This window comes from Hyperolius riggenbachi, chromosome 3 (assembly GCF_040937935.1).
Source record: "Hyperolius riggenbachi isolate aHypRig1 chromosome 3, aHypRig1.pri, whole genome shotgun sequence".
NCBI classification, from domain to species: Eukaryota; Metazoa; Chordata; class Amphibia; order Anura; family Hyperoliidae; genus Hyperolius; species Hyperolius riggenbachi.
In genome coordinates, this window is record NC_090648.1 from 223,871,983 (window position 1) to 223,889,813 (window position 17,831).

General features: G+C 42.3%; 1 protein-coding gene across 1 annotated transcript in view; it reads left to right on the top strand.

Annotated features, from left to right (window-relative positions):
* The first annotated feature begins 352 nt into the window (after positions 1–352).
* Positions 353–17,831, top strand: part of TSPAN3 (tetraspanin 3) — a 30,055-nt gene continuing 12,576 nt past the window's right edge. Inside the window, exons 1-2 of the mRNA XM_068275838.1 lie at positions 353–481; positions 15,431–15,622. Coding sequence (XP_068131939.1) covers positions 419–481; positions 15,431–15,622 — 255 coding nt within the window. The 5' untranslated portion in view covers positions 353–418. The remainder of the gene's footprint in view (positions 482–15,430; positions 15,623–17,831) is intronic.

Below are 17,831 nucleotides of genomic sequence, written 5' to 3' on the forward strand. Positions count from 1 at the left end.
GCAAAATGCAAGAAAAACGCATGTGCGTAACAAAAACACAAACGCACTAAAAATGCACATGCTGAAAAACGCTGCCTATCATGCGCAGCCACTGTGTTCCTACCCTCTGTACCACTATCACAGTCATAAATAATCCTATTCTAATGCATTGCCTCCCACACTGTCACCTATCTTCTGAATAGCAGCCATTAATTTGCTCGTATCTCAAAAAAACAAAAGTTGTGATGTAGTTTGGTACACCTTATGCATAGTGCATGGGAAACTCGCCCTCATGCAATATGGTTAACGACAGTCTCCTTCAAGGTGGTGCCGAAGAAGAGCGCTGACGTCACGTGCTGGAGGGCGGGTCAGTTGCCTGGAGAGCCCGTGAGTAGGGAGCTGCGTCACATAGCGGGGCCGCCATATTGTGAGCGGAAAGATGGGGCAGTGCGGGGTGATCTCCTCTAAGACCGTCCTGGTTTTCCTGAACCTGATATTTTGGGTAAGTGGGAAGCGCTGTGAGGTTCCGGCGGGAGAAGGGAGGCGGTGGCGGGCTATGTAGCTGGGCTTGTTGGCCATGGCTTTGTTGTGTCCCTGCTGGTGTCAGCTGATGCCGTCCAGCCATGGATGAGGAGGAGTAGAGCAGCTGCTGTTGTGCTGCTAGGTATGTCATAATGCGCTGCGGTGCCAGTAATATTAGTCAGTACAGTATTTGTCGTTTGTGTTCAGCTGAGTGCTGCCTGTCTATGTGTCTCCATAGAGGGGGAGCGCAGAGCTGGCGGGACTCCCTTCAATGCTTGATTGATATTCCAGACGTCTTGCATGGATCAGTTTCATTGTGATGCACAACAATGTAACCCATCTCTCCCGACTCCTCTTATTACACTGTGTCTGTAGCGCAGCTTGTCCTCTGTCTCTCCACTTCTGCGGCCATGCTTTTGATTAGTGCTTATTGTCTGCCATGGGCGACCCGAAATGTGGGCAGTAGGATGTTGTCCTGGAGTTGCCTGTATCGAAAGTACTGAGAGGGGGAAAGGCCACCTGTAGTTGATCAGTGTGATCAGCTAATTTTAGTCTTTATGATTTGTAAGTGTACAAACTTTTATTATTGATAACTTGCATAATGATCTTGATAATTTTCCATGTTTTTGTTTGGATCTAAAACAGTGCACACTGAGTCAGGGCGGGATAGACCCTATGAGCCAGGGTTCTTTAAAAAATTACAGCTGATGCCCAACTTTGAAGTGTGTGGGCCCATTCACACTAGAAATCGCTAAACGCTAATGCAAAACGCTGAGCGTTTTCCTGGCGTTTTTTCCTTGCGATTTTTCACTGTATAGAGTGTTTTTGCAGCGATTAGCGTTTTGCGATTTCTAGTTCAATTCAAATACATTTATTGAAACGCTAATCGCTCCAGAATCGCTCAGAAAACGCTGCATGCAACGCGTTTGCGTTTCAGCAAATCGCTAAACGCTTAAATGAGAACACTTCCATACACTTTCATTGTGAACACGTTTTTCAAATCGCTAGCGATTTTCAGCAAAGCTGAAATCGCACTGAAAACGCACAAGTGTGAATGGGCCCTGTGTGTGTTTTTTTTTTTTTTTTCTTTTAAAATCTGGTTGGTGTCAGTAGAGGTGGCGCCTAATGTTCTGCTGGTTCCCAGATAACCGATCTCTGCATTCTTGTCTACCACTGTGGAGTTGAAGTTATGTAAAGTTCAGGGACGGATCTAGGGGGGGGGGGGGGGGGCAAGCGGGTATCTTGCCCCAGGCGCAGTTTGTTGCCTTCTTAAAAAGGCGGCAAAATGAATGGCAGGTTAGGCGCCAAAACCTGACCTTGCCCCAGGCGCAACTTGGTCTTGATCCATCCCTGGTAAAGTTATGCCCTTCTTCCCTCTTGACACTTTTTGAGGTATTTTACCCAGTCAAATTAATTGAATATATCTTTGTTAGCAGATCTTTGTTCAGTTTGTTGCAGCATTCTACAAAAAGATATGTAATTTGTTTTTGGTTCAGTGTCCAAGGCATACTACACAAATAAACTTTTTGTATAAACAAAAGGAATTGATCTGTCTTGTGTTTCTGCTTGTCTGGATCATTGTCGGAATGTCACCAGACTCACCACAATACATTTTTGGCTGGTTTATGTCATTCCTGTATTTTAATTTGAAGATAGATCACATAAGATTGATTTGCGTAGATTTTAAAAAAACTGACTATAAATGTAGTTGCTTTCACAGCCTTGATTGATGTACTACGGCAGGGCTGTTGCTAGGATCCTAGAAGATCTGGGGCACTCCTTGCCACCAGGAAGCTGGTAGTGTGCATTCCTGCAAGATCCAGGGCATTCCTGTGCAGCAAAAATGCATGTGTCACAAGTACACGAGCCTAGCAGTAAAATAATTGACTGGTCCTGCCCAGCAACACTTTATATGAAGTTGCAAGACCCTGGTTAACATACCAAGAGGGCTATGAGATAAAACAAAATAGTAATTTTCCACAACATCCACTTCTTAGATTATAAACGAAAAGGCAGACTCCATAACAGTTGGGCAACGTGTTTTCCCAAAACACAGAATTCAGCTTTGCAAGTACCAGACCTCACATTTGGCTGCGGACTCAAAGCACTTGAGAGCTGCAGCCACTTGGGGTGCACTCAGTAGGTAGTAGCAGTGTTAAAGCAGATCGAGATGAAAAACGAACTATAACAAGTAACTTGTCTATATATCTTATCTAAAGTTTAGATAGTTTACACAGCATATCTAGCTGCAAACAGCTTCAACAGTTTATTATTTATTCCTGTGATACAATTTGGGCAGCCAAGTTCTGTTGGTCACAGGCTGAGGGCTGGAGATGCCCTCTGCCTCTGAAATCTCTGGCTAGTATCTTCCTCCTGCCCAGACTGAGCTCCCATAAGCCATGGCGACGGGAAAGCCCATACAGGGAATCCCGTTCAGAACGGGATCCCCTGCAGGGTAAAAGCGCCGGCGGCGATCGGAGGAGTGGGAGGGATAGCGAAGGGAGGGGGGAAGCATGTAGCTAGCGCTAGGCTAGCTACATGCTTTAAAAAAAAAAATATATGCTGCGCTGACCCCTGGCGGATTTATTGTACCGCCAAGGGGGTTAAAACAAAACAAATATTTGGCTTGAGGAATGCCCTATAAACTATATGAAAGGAACACAATTATGCAATGAGTAAAAGTGCATCTCTGATCCACTTTGAAAAAAGTAACTGTTAGATATAAAATACTAAATTTATTCTCTACTGCAGGCTATTAAAGAGTAACTGTTAGCCCCCAAATTGAAATTTAAAACACTATTGCAATGTTTTATTTATTATATAAGTGAGCCAAAAAGCCAATGTACAAGTTAAAAATCAATCTAATTTTGTTACTATCTAACCTTTTCCCCCAGCTCCGGACGCAAGCCGCATATCAGATACTGTAGCATGCAGAGCATGCCTATGTCTGGCCGACCCCCCCTCCCCCCCCCCCCAGGACCAGGTGCCAATATATTCTCCCCACCGCAGCTGACCGCTCTGACACGGAGACAGAGCGGCAGCACTTCCAGAGCAGCACCGCAGAGCAGCCGCCGCCGAGTCACATGTGAGAGAATCACATATGAGAGAGATGCACGGCGGCGGCTGCTCTGCGGTGCTGCTCTGGAAGTGCTGCCGCTCTGTCTCCGTGTCAGAGCGGTCAGCTGCGGTGGGGAGAATATATTGGCACCTGGTCCTGGGGGGGAGAGGGGGGTCGGCCAGACATAGGCATGCTCTGCATGCTACAGTATCTGATATGCGGCTTGCGTCCGGAGCTGGGGGAAAAGGTTAGATAGTAACAAAATTAAATTGATTTTTAACTTGTACATTGGCTTTTTGGCTCACTTATATAATAAATAAAACATTGCAATAGTGTTTTTAAATTTCAATTTGGGGGCTAACAGTTACTCTTTAAATTAATAAAAAGGATGCTAACCAGGCAATTGAAAAGTTTGAAACCAATCTTACTCTTATCCACATGCGCTTTTCTCTCCCCATGCCCCCAGGCTCTAACAGAGTACGCAGACGCAAAAGAGAAGTGACATGCATGCTGGATCAGCCTGATTGGCTGAAGCCTCTGTCCCTCACCTCTCTTCTCTCTCATTGAACCGTGTATTCCTAGCATAACCTGCACACAAAGTTCCAAGCTCCCATCTTCATGGCAGCCAAATATGCTGTATTCTTTCTATAAAGATTGATGTGCGATGGGGATGTCACTGCAGGGAACTAGCGTTGCTCTGGTATACCAGAGCAAAGCCTGCTGTTGCTATGAGGAGGAGGAGGGACAACAGCACAGAGCACAACTGAGTGGCTTCCAGTAAGTGGGGTAAGGAGGGGAACTGTGCACTTTAGTATTGCTGTTTAACCACTTTACCCCCGGCGGTACGAATTTCTCCGTCCCTTTTTTTTTTTTTTCCCCCTAAAAAAACCAGGGACTGAGAAATCCGTACCGTCCGCGCTCCTGACGCTCGTACACGCCGCCGCCCGGAGATCAATGAACAGGACAATCCATTCCCGTTTGTTGATCTAAGCCCCCGCAATGATCTGCTGCTTCTTTGAGAAACAGCGCGATCGTTGTGATTCTCCCAGCCTCCTACTGCTTCCTGTAAGCGTCCTTCCGGACCCTTACAGGTCGCATGTAAACATACTCACTGTGGCTATCTTGTGTCCAAATAGTAAACTACACCCTAAAGCATTTTTCACATACAAATACATTGTTTTACACAATAAATTAACTCATTACCTCCCACTCTCCCCAATTATTATTTTTTTTTTTTGTAATTTAAAAAAACAAACAGTTACCTTAGGGACTGAACATTTTAAATATTTGTCAAGAGGGTATAACACTGTTACTTTATAAACTACGGGCTTGTAATTCGGGATGGACGCAAAACTGGAAAAAATTCACCTTTTATTTCCAAATAAAATATTGGCGCCAAACATTGCGATAGGGACATAATTTAAATGGTTTTATAACCGGGACAAATGGGCAAATACATTTCATGGGTTTTAATTACAGTAGCATGCATTATTTAAAAACTATAATGACCGAAAACTGAAAAATAATATATTTTTCCCACATTTTTTCCCTATTTTCCCAATAAAACACATTTAGAATAAAATAATTCTTGGCATAATGTCCCACCTAAAGAAAGCCTAATTGGTGGCGAAAAAAACAAGATATAGTTCATTTCATTGCGATAAGTAATAAAGTTATAGATGAATGAATGGAAGGAGCGCTGAAAGGTGAAAATTGCTCTGGTGTTCAAGGGGTAAAACCCCCTCAATGGTGAAGTGGTTAAAGATCCGGTTTGCCGGATCTTAAGCAAACTCCATGGACACCTGTACAGTTAAAGGGAACTGAGCACATTCTCTTTCACTGGAATCTCTCCTGGCATAGAAGCTTCCATGTTCCGCCCCCCCCCCCCCCCCCCCCTTTCTCACATTCCTTATTTACAGAAGTCAGAGATGCTATCTTGACACTTTGACACACACAATGTCTTTGAAGAAACAGACCTAAGTACTCACCCCCTTTGTTAATGAAAAGGTATTGTCTTGGTAATTATCTCAATAAAACAATTAGCTTCCTGAAGTCTCTGTGGTTGGGGACTGTCGAGCAGGCCTGCTGAAACAGGCTAATAAAACTACTTTGAATGTAAAATACAAGGTAAAATGAAAGTTTATTTTAATAATGAAACAGGTTGTTGGCATGCATTTTTCATGTGCTATAGAAATGTTCTGAGTGCTAAAAAAGGTGCTCGGTTCACTTAAAGCCATCATATGTTTATAAGTCGTGAGCAAACCGTATCAATATCTCCACCAGATGAGCATGAAATTATATGCAGTGTAGTGTTGGACTGAATTAGGGAGTTCCAGAAGAAGGGGAGTGACACTTGAGAAATCCTGTATGAGGTAGGAAGAAGTGGCTAGGGTAGATAAGATTGTATTTGGAAATGTGTAGGAATTGCCACCTCTAGCAAGCACCCATAGTAGCATCTGACAGGTGATAAATTCACCTCCTGCATCCTCCTGTGTGAAAAGGGCATGTCATTTTTAATGTGAGGTTTGTGTATAAATCAGATTATACTGCTGGGGCTCCCTATTGGACATTAAACCGTCCTCGAGGAGAGCACCAGCAGTTTAATAGGCTTTTGCTGGGGTTTCCATTAGTATAGTGGCAGTTGACAGCAATGGAGTCCCAAGCGACTGTGACCACCATAGATGTAGGTGACAGAAGTACATATGCGGTAAAGAGCCTAGTGGGTACGGCACTGGAAGCACAAGCTATTTTTGCATGCCTATCGCTACACTACAGAAAATGTACCAAACTGATACGTTTTCTTTTCAAAGTGGGAACCTAATACATGTTCAATGTTATAAATGGTTTGAATAGTAGTAAGGTGTAAAAGCTTGGCTCAACAAGCATGCATGTTTTATCTTATCTAGAGGGACTATAAAGCCCAATCTACACGATACCATTCTTTGTACGATTCGATTACGATTCTATTTACGATCAGATTAAATCCGACATGTCCGATCGGGATTCGATTCAATTAGATTTGACATTGCAAAAAATGGCATATTAAATTGAATCAAATTTCGATCGGACATGTCAGATTTAATAAGATCGTAAATTTAATCGCACAAAAAATCGTATTGTGTAGATGGGGCTTAAGAAAGAAAAACACTTAGTAAGTTGAGAATTAACTCTGATTACCAGCTTTAAACATGTATAATAACTTCTTAGAGAAGTTCATAAATTCAAAAATGAATATGGAAATCCAGTGGGCATATGTTCTTCAAGAGAAAACCATTCATGCAACAAATAAAATATGTCCTGAAACTGTATGAGATTTATAAGGCAGTTTGGCGAGATGGTATGTACTATTATTGAAGTATTGCATGAAAAATCTCATTCACACACAATAAAACAAAGATTTATATATGTATCTATTTTTTCTACGGAGAGGTGGCCATTACTACAATAATTTCCAAATACAATTTTACCACCTACCCTCTGCTAAACATTTTCTCCACTCATCTACCCTCGCCACTTTTTCCTACCTCATTTCTCCCCTTCTTCTGGAACTCCCTAAATTTAAGATGACACAACATTGCATTTCAGCAGTTCTGGAGGCGTGTTAAGCTTTCAGGGTCAACAAAGGATGATGTGCATATTGAGCTGTGATGCATCGTTGTAGATGACCTATATGCTCACTCCAACCTGAATTATCACAAATATCTTCTGTTTTAAGAAGGCAATCTTTTGCATAACATTTTAGTAAGAGGGCTTTTTGGTCCTTTGTAGGCCCTTACACACTCCTAGGAGTTCTCGTTCACCATGAGCTTGCTGGGTAATCTGTAACTGGGTCTTTCAAGCCCTACTCCATAGAGCCACATTAATCAATGCCATGCACTGATGATCAACCCATCCAAAACAGTCTGTATGCATGTTGGATTAATGTACTCAGTACAATTAACAAGCTGACACATTATTGCATTCCAGAGGTTCTGGAGGTGTGGTTAGCTTACAGGGACAACAAAGGATAATTTGCATATTCAGCAGTGATGCATTGTGGGAGACATCATATGCTCACTCCAACCTGAATTATCGCACGTTCCTTCGGTTTCAAGAAGGCAAACTTTTTTTGTTTTGCATATAAATATTAAAAAAAAAATCTACCTTATATTTGACATTTTCCATACCGACAAGTTGCATTTATGCCACAACACTAAATACAGTCATCAGGCAGACATTGTAAGGTCACGTGTTATCTATATGTAGTTGTCATTATAATAAATTATATTTAAAAAAAATAAACAACTTAAAAAGTAAATTAAAACATTCACTGTTTTATATACAGTAGTTATAACATTGAAAGGTAAGTGTTAATTCCGTTTGTCAGATCATAAAACTGCAGAAATTGTAAGTGCAGAGTTCTCAAGATAAATATCAGGTTTTAAACAACAAGTGCAACGACTGCGGCTCGATTCTGTAAATGGCTCAATAGATAATTTCCGGCATGTCCAATCTCCTGCCCGATCGTTTCGCTGCTCAATTCCGCATTGAGGACAATGCAAAAAGATAAGAGAATCGAGCGGCAAAATCGAGCCGAGTATGCCCAGCATAAGACTCGACCCCTTGGACAGCAGTTCAGGGCTGAGTGCTGTCTCGATGGATTGTTAGACTGTTGCACAGTGATGCATTCCATTGCTAGGGAGGAGGGAAATGGGGCAGCTTTTGACATCTGGGTACATGGTGCAATAATGAGCTTGTACAACATAAACTAGCACTCCCAATCTTTCATTGATGCATCAGCAGCTGTATACACTTTAGAATTTTTTGTTCCAGAGGTTGAAGTGTTTCCTTAAACTGCCATAGGATATAATTGATGTGTACATCGGTTAAGAAATGCCAAATTCAGCATGTTTCAAAGGAGAAAATAAATCTAGCCCAGACACAGGTATTGCCAGGATTGCAATACTCTATACACTTGTCTTTGTGGTAATCCAATAATCCAGTTTCTCTGAACCAGGATGACTCACAGTGAAACTTAGGTGAGTCACAGTTGTGTGCTGGACAGTGTAAACGGGTGCTGGTCAGAAGGCTGGCTGTAACCAGAACAACCAGATCTAAATGCAGCAAATAGTAACAACCTCTTTCACTGGTAAATGAATAATGGGTCAACTTAATGAAGCCATAATTATGTGACTGCTAGCAATGGAATATTGATATAAGGTGTCTTGGCTTAAGGCTGCTTACACACTAAGACGTTACAGGCGCACGTTAGTGCGCCTGTAACGCTCCTCCAACGCACAGCAATGTAACACAAGTGGGCTGTTCACACAGCCCACGTTGCGTTACATGTAACGCTGCACGTTCTCCGGAAATTGCAGCATGCTACGGCGTTACAGCGGCTATAGCCGCGTTAGACTGTTTGCACATGCGCAGTGGGGGGCGGAGAGGAGGCGGGGAGAGCCAGCTACAGTAGCCGCGCACATGGCTACTTAATATTCACTGCACTGGCGGGCGCTGATTGGCCGGCGGGACCACGTGATGCGGAGTGTCTCGCTCCGCATCACGTGGTCCCGCTGGCCAATCAGCGCCACTCTGGGAGACATTATAGGAATCGAGCCGCCTAACGCGGCTCACTCTACCGTCCTCACTTGCAGCACCATACGTTGTTAGGTGCACGTTATGCGACCTTAACGTAGCACCTAACGCACCGTCTTGGTGTGCAAGTAGCCTAAAAGGAAAGGTGTAACTTCTTGCTCTGCAATATGTATTCTATAGAAAGAATAGGGCTTTCAGACACAGTATATATGCTGACTTTGAGTTCCAGCTTTAGTTGATTAGATTCATGATACTTTGTCTGCGGAGCAATGCATCCTTATTATCTATCCCAGCAAATGTAGTGTTATAGATAGGTGACACTAAAGATCGGTTCACACTGATGTCAGTGCAACATAATATGCCTCTGATCTCCTACTCAGCTGTGGTCATGTGAAGAAGTGTCATTCATCATAATGAATGGCAGTGCTTTCCACTGCCTGTAAAAGTGTAGCATAGTGCACACAATTGCAACAGACTTGTGAAGGGTGTATATGTTCTGACCAGAACCCCAAGTCTGGCCACTTCAGGTTCTGAACGGTCAAAACTAGAAGTGGCCGTCTCACTGCGGCCAATGTGACAAATGAATAGAATTCCCGGCGGCATAAATGAATTGGATTTCCGGTGGCAATGTGAGAAATGAAGCCGCTGCTCTGGCTCCTCCCGCTTCCCACCTCCTATTCAGCTCTGCGGCCAAGGACACGCGGATTCCCCCAGAGTCGTTTGTCGCGGCAGGGAATCTTCACGTTTTTTTTAAAGAATACAGGCGCTGCTCCCACTCAAAGTATCTTTCACCAGCTGCTCAGGAGAAGACCATATCCACAATAGGTATCACAAATTCCAAGCAAAGAGCTCCACAGCGCTAGGGAGATACCACGATATCTGCAGATCCACCACAGTGTAAATATTCAGACAGTGACCATCACCAAAAATGAGTTCAACAAAAGGTCACTCACTGTCTTTAAAAACATCACAGTTTAATAAAATTTGACAAAGATAGCACATATACAATAGCTTACTTTAAGGGTCGTTTTGACAGGGACCCTTGGTAAGAAAAGAGCGTATAGTGTATACCAATACACAATTAAAGTCTCACGGAATCAGTTGATTTGCCCAGTCTCCAACTAGGGCTAATACGCGTATTCGTGCGCCGCTATGCTAATGCGCCGGCCTGTTTTGCCCAATAGCAGCGCACTGAGGGAATCCCTGGTGACGTACTCCTATCCCAGGTTCCCGTGCGCTGCAGACATGTGACGTCTCTCTACCAATTAGAATTTGATTTTATCGGCGAATTACGTGTGCCGGTGAGTGCGCTCGCAACGGCTCTGCATGGCATGGAGCAAGGTAACTCTTTATATATTTGCCCAGTAGCTCAGTCTCCAGTGTTCCCTGACGACGGCGGAAAGCCGAAACCGGTCGGAACTGGAGACTGGGCAAATCAACTGATTCCGTGAGACTTTAATTGTGTATTGGTATACACTATACGCTCTTTTCTTACCAAGGGTCCCTGTCAAAAGGACCCTTAAAGTAAGCTATTGTATATGTGCTATATTTGTCAAATTTTATTAAACTGTGATGTTTTTAAAGACCGTGAGTGACCTTTTGTTGAACTCATTTTTGGTGATGGTCACTGTCTGAATATTTACACTGTGGTGGAACTGCAGATATCAGGGAATCCTCACGTTTGTTCCTGCAGAGCGGGTGCTGGTAGAAGCAATGTCTGCAGCCTTCCATCTCTGCTTCTCTGCCGCGACGAACGACTCTGGGGGACACGTGTCCCGGGCTGCCAGAGCTGAATAGGAGGTGGGCAGGGGGAGGAGCCAGACCCGAGGAGCCGGCTTAATTTCTCACATTGCTGCCGGGAATCTAATTCATTTATGTCAAGAATCTAATTTACTTATGCAGCTGGGAATCTAATTTGTTTTTCACATTGGCCGCGTGGAGACTGCCACTTCTTGTTTTGACCGGCCAGACTTCAGGTTCTGGCATAACATATACAAAAAACATGTATGTTCCTTATGTCCATTGCAGTGGAACCAATCCTAAAGAAACGCAAAAAAAACTGATATAGTGAATTGGTTGTGTAGAACATTAGTAGCAAATAAAATATTCTCATATTTTTGTTTTCAGTTAGTGTTTTTTTGGTTTTATAACATTGCATCATTCCCTAATACTTGCAGTTTACACACTACTTAGCAGTCTAAATGATTTTACAGAGCAGGCCAGTGAACTTTTGAACTGTCCTCTGGAGAGAAAAAGAAAGTACAGTGACTGACAGTTGAGATAATAAGCGTCAGAAGACAGAGCTCTCTGCGGCTTTGAAAGTTGTGGCGCTCAATGGCTCTTTTGCATAGATAACTGGAGTTTCTTAACTCTTCCTGTACTAGAAACAGTATTAGACTTATGTCTTTGCTCCTAATGTTTTATTTCTTAGCTGTACTACACATACAAATCATTATATCATTTTTTAACTTCGCTTCAGTGTCTCTTTAAAGCTCCATGCAAACTTAAATCCTGGGGCACGCCTTCAATTTTGATTGTCCAATCACTGACCAATCTCACCATCACTGTGTAAAATGAGGGTCAACAGATTTAATAATACTATGAACAGATTGTATAGTTGAGCTCTCCTACTACATGGAGGTGGTAAAATTGGTCAGTAATTGGGAAATCAAAGTTGAAGCTGTGTACCCGGCTTAACCACTTCGCCATATCTGGACGCATATATCCGTCCAGATAGGCAGTGGTGCTGCAGCCGTGTGGTGCGCGCGATCGGGCGCGCGCTCCCGCTGCCCCCCCGATCAGTGAATGGGAATATAATTCCCATTCACCGATCCAAGTCCCCGGCAGAAATACCGACGCTTTCTCATCAGAGAGCGTGGTATTTCTGCCCCCAGGAAACAACTTCTCTTCATTTTAGTTCCTAGATGCGACATCGTTCGCATCTAGGAACTTTTTGAATGTGGCCATCTTGTGGCCAAATAGTAAACTGCACCCACATACCTGTATTGAATAAAAAATACATTATTTTACATCTAAAATTGGCTATTTACCTCCCAAACTAAAATTACCCAAATACATTTTTGTATTAAAAAAAAGAATAAAAAAAATTACAATTAAAAAAAAAAAAACTACATAAATAGTTACCTAAGGGTCTGAACTTTTTAAATATACATGTCAAGAGAGTATCTTATTACATTTTTTAAAATTATAAGCTTGTAAATAGTGACCGACGCAAATTGAAAAAATGCACCTTTATTTCTAAATAAAATATCGGCGCCATAAATTGTGATAGGGACGTAATTTAAATGGTGTAATAAGCTGGACAAATGGGCACATAAAATGCATGGGTTTTAATTACTGTAGCATGTATTAATTTTAAACTATAATGGCTAAAAACTGAGAAATAATGTTTTTTTTTCCATTTCTATCTTAATCTTCCTGTTAAAATGTATTTACAGTAAAGTAGCTCTTAGCAAAATGTACTACCTAAAGAAAGCCTAATTAGTGGCGGAAAAAAGAGATATAGATCAATTAATTTTGATAAGTAGCGATAAAGTTATTAGCGAATGAATGGGAGGTGAACATTGCTTGGATGCATAAGATTTTCGAAGCTGTAGGCTGAAGTGGTATTGTTTATCAGTTTCTGTTGTAGGTCTTGAGTCACAGTTCTCTTCGATGTGTCCTTGTTTCCAAAACGCAACACATGATTTCTTGTTTGCATTCAGTTTAGTAGTGTTTGCCTCAATTTATAGTGCATTACGTATAAGCTGTACCACATGTATTAAGACTTGTACAGACTAAATCCTAGTAAGTCTACTTATAGAAGCCTAATTCCAAACTTCTCAGTGTAACCCCAGTATGACCTGTTCATCTTGATCATACAGTAGTTAATTAGGTTCTCCTTTCCTTGCTTAGCACTGCACTTGTTGACACTTGTGGAAAGGCTACCTATCATCCCAGAATAGGGATGGTCAATGAGATGCAACTATTCTGAGCTGATGCAAATTTATGTAGCTGGAAAATGGTCCAGTCAAATGCCATAGCATCATTTGGTCTTTTTTCAAGCTGCATGAGATTTGAATCATCTTGGCTTTTTTTTTTGCATGACATTGATCCTCCCTATCCTGGGACAAAGGTGTCCATCCACTAAGCAATAGCATCCTGATTTGACAAACGTGTGTGTGTGTGTGTGTGTGTGTGTGTGTGTGTGTGTGTGTGTGTGTGTGTGTGTGTGTGTGTGTGTGTGTTTTTTTTATTTTATTTTTTTCCTTGTGCGCTTTGCAATACATGACCAGATTGCATTAGACGTCTGATCAAGACTTGGCCAAACCACTGTACTCTCTAGCTTTGGACTGAATGGAGTTGTACAAAGACATGACAGGTGATCCTTTGTTGCTCCGATGGGAAAAAAAAAATACTGCTTAGTCACATCAATTCTTTATTATTTTTTTATATGTGCTTATTTTGATTGTCTAAGCAACTAACTAAATGTTATAGTTCATAGTGCCAAACTTAAACTAAAATGAAAGAATCAAAGTATAGGGCGGTGTTTAAGGTCACACATTTTTATATCGATATGGATTTTATTTTTCACATGATGGCTGCAGTGCTTTCCACACACGTTAAGATGTAATGGTGTTCAAAACGGGAAAATCTAAGACATCAAAGCATAACCTGAGAAGCAATAAATTAAGGCCTCTTTTTGATGTAGGCTAGCACTGAACATGGACAATGGAGAAGCAGCCACTGCATTGAGTTGCACCTCTGCTCAGCTGCACTGAGATGCAATATTTGTTTTTGCTGCAAAAAGCAGCACTACATGTCAAAAGCTAACATGCCTGGGATCATAACACTGCCATTAGGCTGCATTAAATTGCTTGGTGTCTAGCAGACAAGAGGCTGAACTGACCAACCTCCTGTGTAATGCTGGATACACACCATGCGTTTCCGCGTTCGATACGTCCGATACGCATCGATTCGATTGTTTCCGACATGTCCGATTCAAGCTTCGATGGCTCATTAAGTCGATTTCATGACACAAAAAGAAAAGGAGTACCTATCTGAGCCATAAATAATATCTCAAGGGCACCCTGGATCTCAATTAATTAAATATCAAACTTTATTGAACGAACAAACCAGACAAATAAAAACAATTAGAATATAGTCTCCTGGTACATTTCGAATATTATCAACACTATCCACCTCTGGATCATATTGTAATAACACTATAATAGTATAAAGGTCAAAGGACAAGTGCCACATATTGTGTATAATTGTGCAGAAAATACCTATATAGTCATAAAGTGCTACCGTGCAAATTCATTGCGCAAACAAAAATGGTGTGCATGTCAGCACCCATGCCCAACAACATGGGTGTCCACATGCACACAATCCGTGCAAAAGTATCAAATCAACGAAAAAACAATATTAAATACACTAAAGAGAAAAATGCTCTTACAACCTAGTGTTTCTTGTGTTACTAATCGTTAGGTCGATTTGCCACACTTTATATGGCAATCGACCTAAAAATCATCGAAATGCGTTTGGAAATTCTCAGAAATAATCGAATCGACGGACGCATTCGATGCGGAAATGCATGGTGTGTATCCAGCATAAAAGTGGCCCAAGTGCGTTGATTTTTAGTTGATTGTAGTCAGACTACTGAACTGGAAAGTATGAACATTTTGAACTTCTTAAATCCAGTCTGAAGTAATTGCAGTGCGGGGGAGATATCCCTCATTTCTAAATATTGCTATGCTATGTGAGGCAGCAATAACTTTACCATGGGGCATGCTGGTTTGCAGTCAGTGTTTGCTGCTGATGGATTTTTCTGTCTCTCAGCTCAGATCAAGCATCATCAGAACCAGATACCACAAATGAGGAACAATACACAGTTTCAGGGACAGATGCAAACCTGTATATGTGATATAGTTCTATTTTGTTCAGGTCCATGACATATTTATGCAAATACACTTGTGTTTAATCTATTAATGTGGTATGCAATTTTATTCAGGTTGAAAATTGATCAATCGAATTCTTCTTTATAAATGTAGTGATTGTAAATCCATCCTGAATCTGGAGATCAAATAGAAGTGGCAGTCAGGCTGGAAATTGACAATCCTGATCACTACTTTTCTACATTCTAAAAAGTGCCAGTATTTGTTTTTTTGTTTTTTTTTTTTTTTTAATGGAATTCTTTTCAATGGCTAACTTACAATTCAGACCAATTTATGGATTTATGTTATACACGACGTAAGAGGTTATATTTAAAAATTTGTGTCATAATCTTCCCTGCAGGCTGCTGCTGGTATTTTATGCTATGTTGGAGCCTATGTCTTCATCACGTATGATGATTATGAGCACTTTTTTGAAGACGTGTACACCTTGATTCCTGGTGTAATAATTATTGCTGCAGGAGCTCTACTGTTCATCATTGGCTTAATTGGGTGTTGTGCCACAATTCGGGAAAGCCGCTGTGGCCTTGCAACGGTAAATATGCTTTGACTTTTTTCTCTACATGCATGTAACATTTTCCAAATTAATCTGTGTAACTAGTAGAATATTCCTGATTTAATGTTCCTGTTCAGATTAACACAACAAAAGGACACCTAAATGGAGCCCACAAAAAAAAAAAAAAAAAAAACACCATGAAAATGTATCCATTATGGGGTCCTGATACCTAAACTCCCCTGGTTTTGTCAGCCTCCCCTCTGTAAAGGTAGCCATACACTGGTCGATTTGCCATCAGATTCGACCAACAGATAGATCCCTCTCTGATCGAATCTGATCAGAGAGGGATCGTATGTATGGCTACCTTTACTGCAAACAGATTGTGAACCGATTTCAGCCTGAAACCATTCACAATCTGTTGTGGTGGTGCTGCTGCCGCCGCTGCTCCCCCCCCCCCCCCCCCTTCCCCGGCCGCATACAATTACCTGCTCCGCCGCTGCGACTGCCCCCGGTCACCGATGCTCTGTCTCCGCTCTGGTCTCCAGGTCCGGCATGCTTTACTTCTTCCTGCCCGGCAGGAAGTTTAAACAGTAGAGCGCCCTCTACTGTTTAAACTTCCTGCCAGGCTAGAAGAAGTGAAGCATGCCGGACCCGGAGACCAGACCAGCGCGGAGACGGAGCAGCGGTGACCGGGGGCAGTCGTGCCGGCGGAGCAGGTAGTGTATGCGGGCTCTATTGCGTCGGTCGTCGGGTACTCGGACGCCGCTAGCGACACGCTCCCTACCCGCGAGCTATCGACGGTAATTTTCTGCACGGAGCGATCGACGGGATCGGACGAAATGGATCGAAATTCGGTGTTGCGGGAACGATGTGACAGCAGATTCGATCCCAGTGATCGAATCTGCTGTCGATCTGGTGGGAATCTGCCTAGTGTATGACCAGCTTTACACTGTTCTGCAACTAATTGAGCAATTCCAGGTCAAACCAGCCAACACCCAGATCCAACAGTGTAACTTCACGTCAAAGAATAGCAGTCAAGGCTATTTGAAGTTTGAGAAAGGGCATCACTGCCTGAAACAGCAGTCTGTCATTGCAGCTCTGTAATATATAATAGCAAATATATCGGCGCCAAGGAACAATGGAACCGCCGCCGAGAAGAACAATGTTCAGAAGGCAGGCATACATCAAAGGTCAGCGCAGGTTTAGAAAGTCATTGTATGTAGGGAATCTTCACCACAATATATCAAATGCTCAGAGGTAGGTATCCGCCAAATATCAAAACAAGAAAAGGCTTACCAGCTCCTAACAACCCACATTATAAGGTTGTAAAATGGCTCAGGTCACAGATAACGTCCAGGGAACATCAGACGTCGTGAAGATCCAGTGGACATCCGTATGGAGGTAAAGTTTCAGAAATGTACATAGGAAAACAAAAACGGCAATATGTAAGCATAACCAGCTTATTTAGATAAAATTTATTTAAAAGGCAGTAGATATAAAAACAATAACTCACATACGGGGCCCATAAACTGGGAACCCCGGAAGATTAGCGCGCATGTAATGGTCAATCGAAGATCCATAGACCATGGTGCAGCTTGTTACCTTCCCGACCAGGAAACCGGTCGTGAAGGTAACGGGCGGCACCATTTTCTATTGATCTACGATATTGCTGGTTTTGTTTTCTTATGTAAATTCCTGAAACTTTACCTCCATACGGATGTCCACTGGATCTTCACGACGTCTGATGTTCCCTGGACGTTACCTGTGACCTGAGCCATTTTACAACCTTATAATGTGGGTTGTTGGGAGCTGGTAAGCCTTTTCTTGTTTTGATGTTTGGCGGATACCTACCTCTGAGCATTTGATATATATGTGGTGAAGAATTTATCATTCCCTACATACAATGACTTTCTAAACCTGCGCTGACCTTTGATGTATGTCATTGCAGCTCTGCTTCTCACAAAAAACTCATCTCATCTCAACTCTAGTGGTGCCGAACCATTATTTGAAGTGGATTGGTGCACCCGTGGAGGCACTGGGGTAGGAGTCCAGGCATGCTGACACTTATTGAGTGCTCCTTCATCAACTTGTCATTTGGCATCTAACACTGCTGTTTCTGCGTGGATGTGTATTCAGTAATGGGTGCACTGTAACCACTGAGTGGATGAGAGTCCATAAGCAATCTGAAGCATGGTGTATGCATCAGGGAGGCTTTCAAGTACAGTAGTAAATTTGGAACTCTGAGATG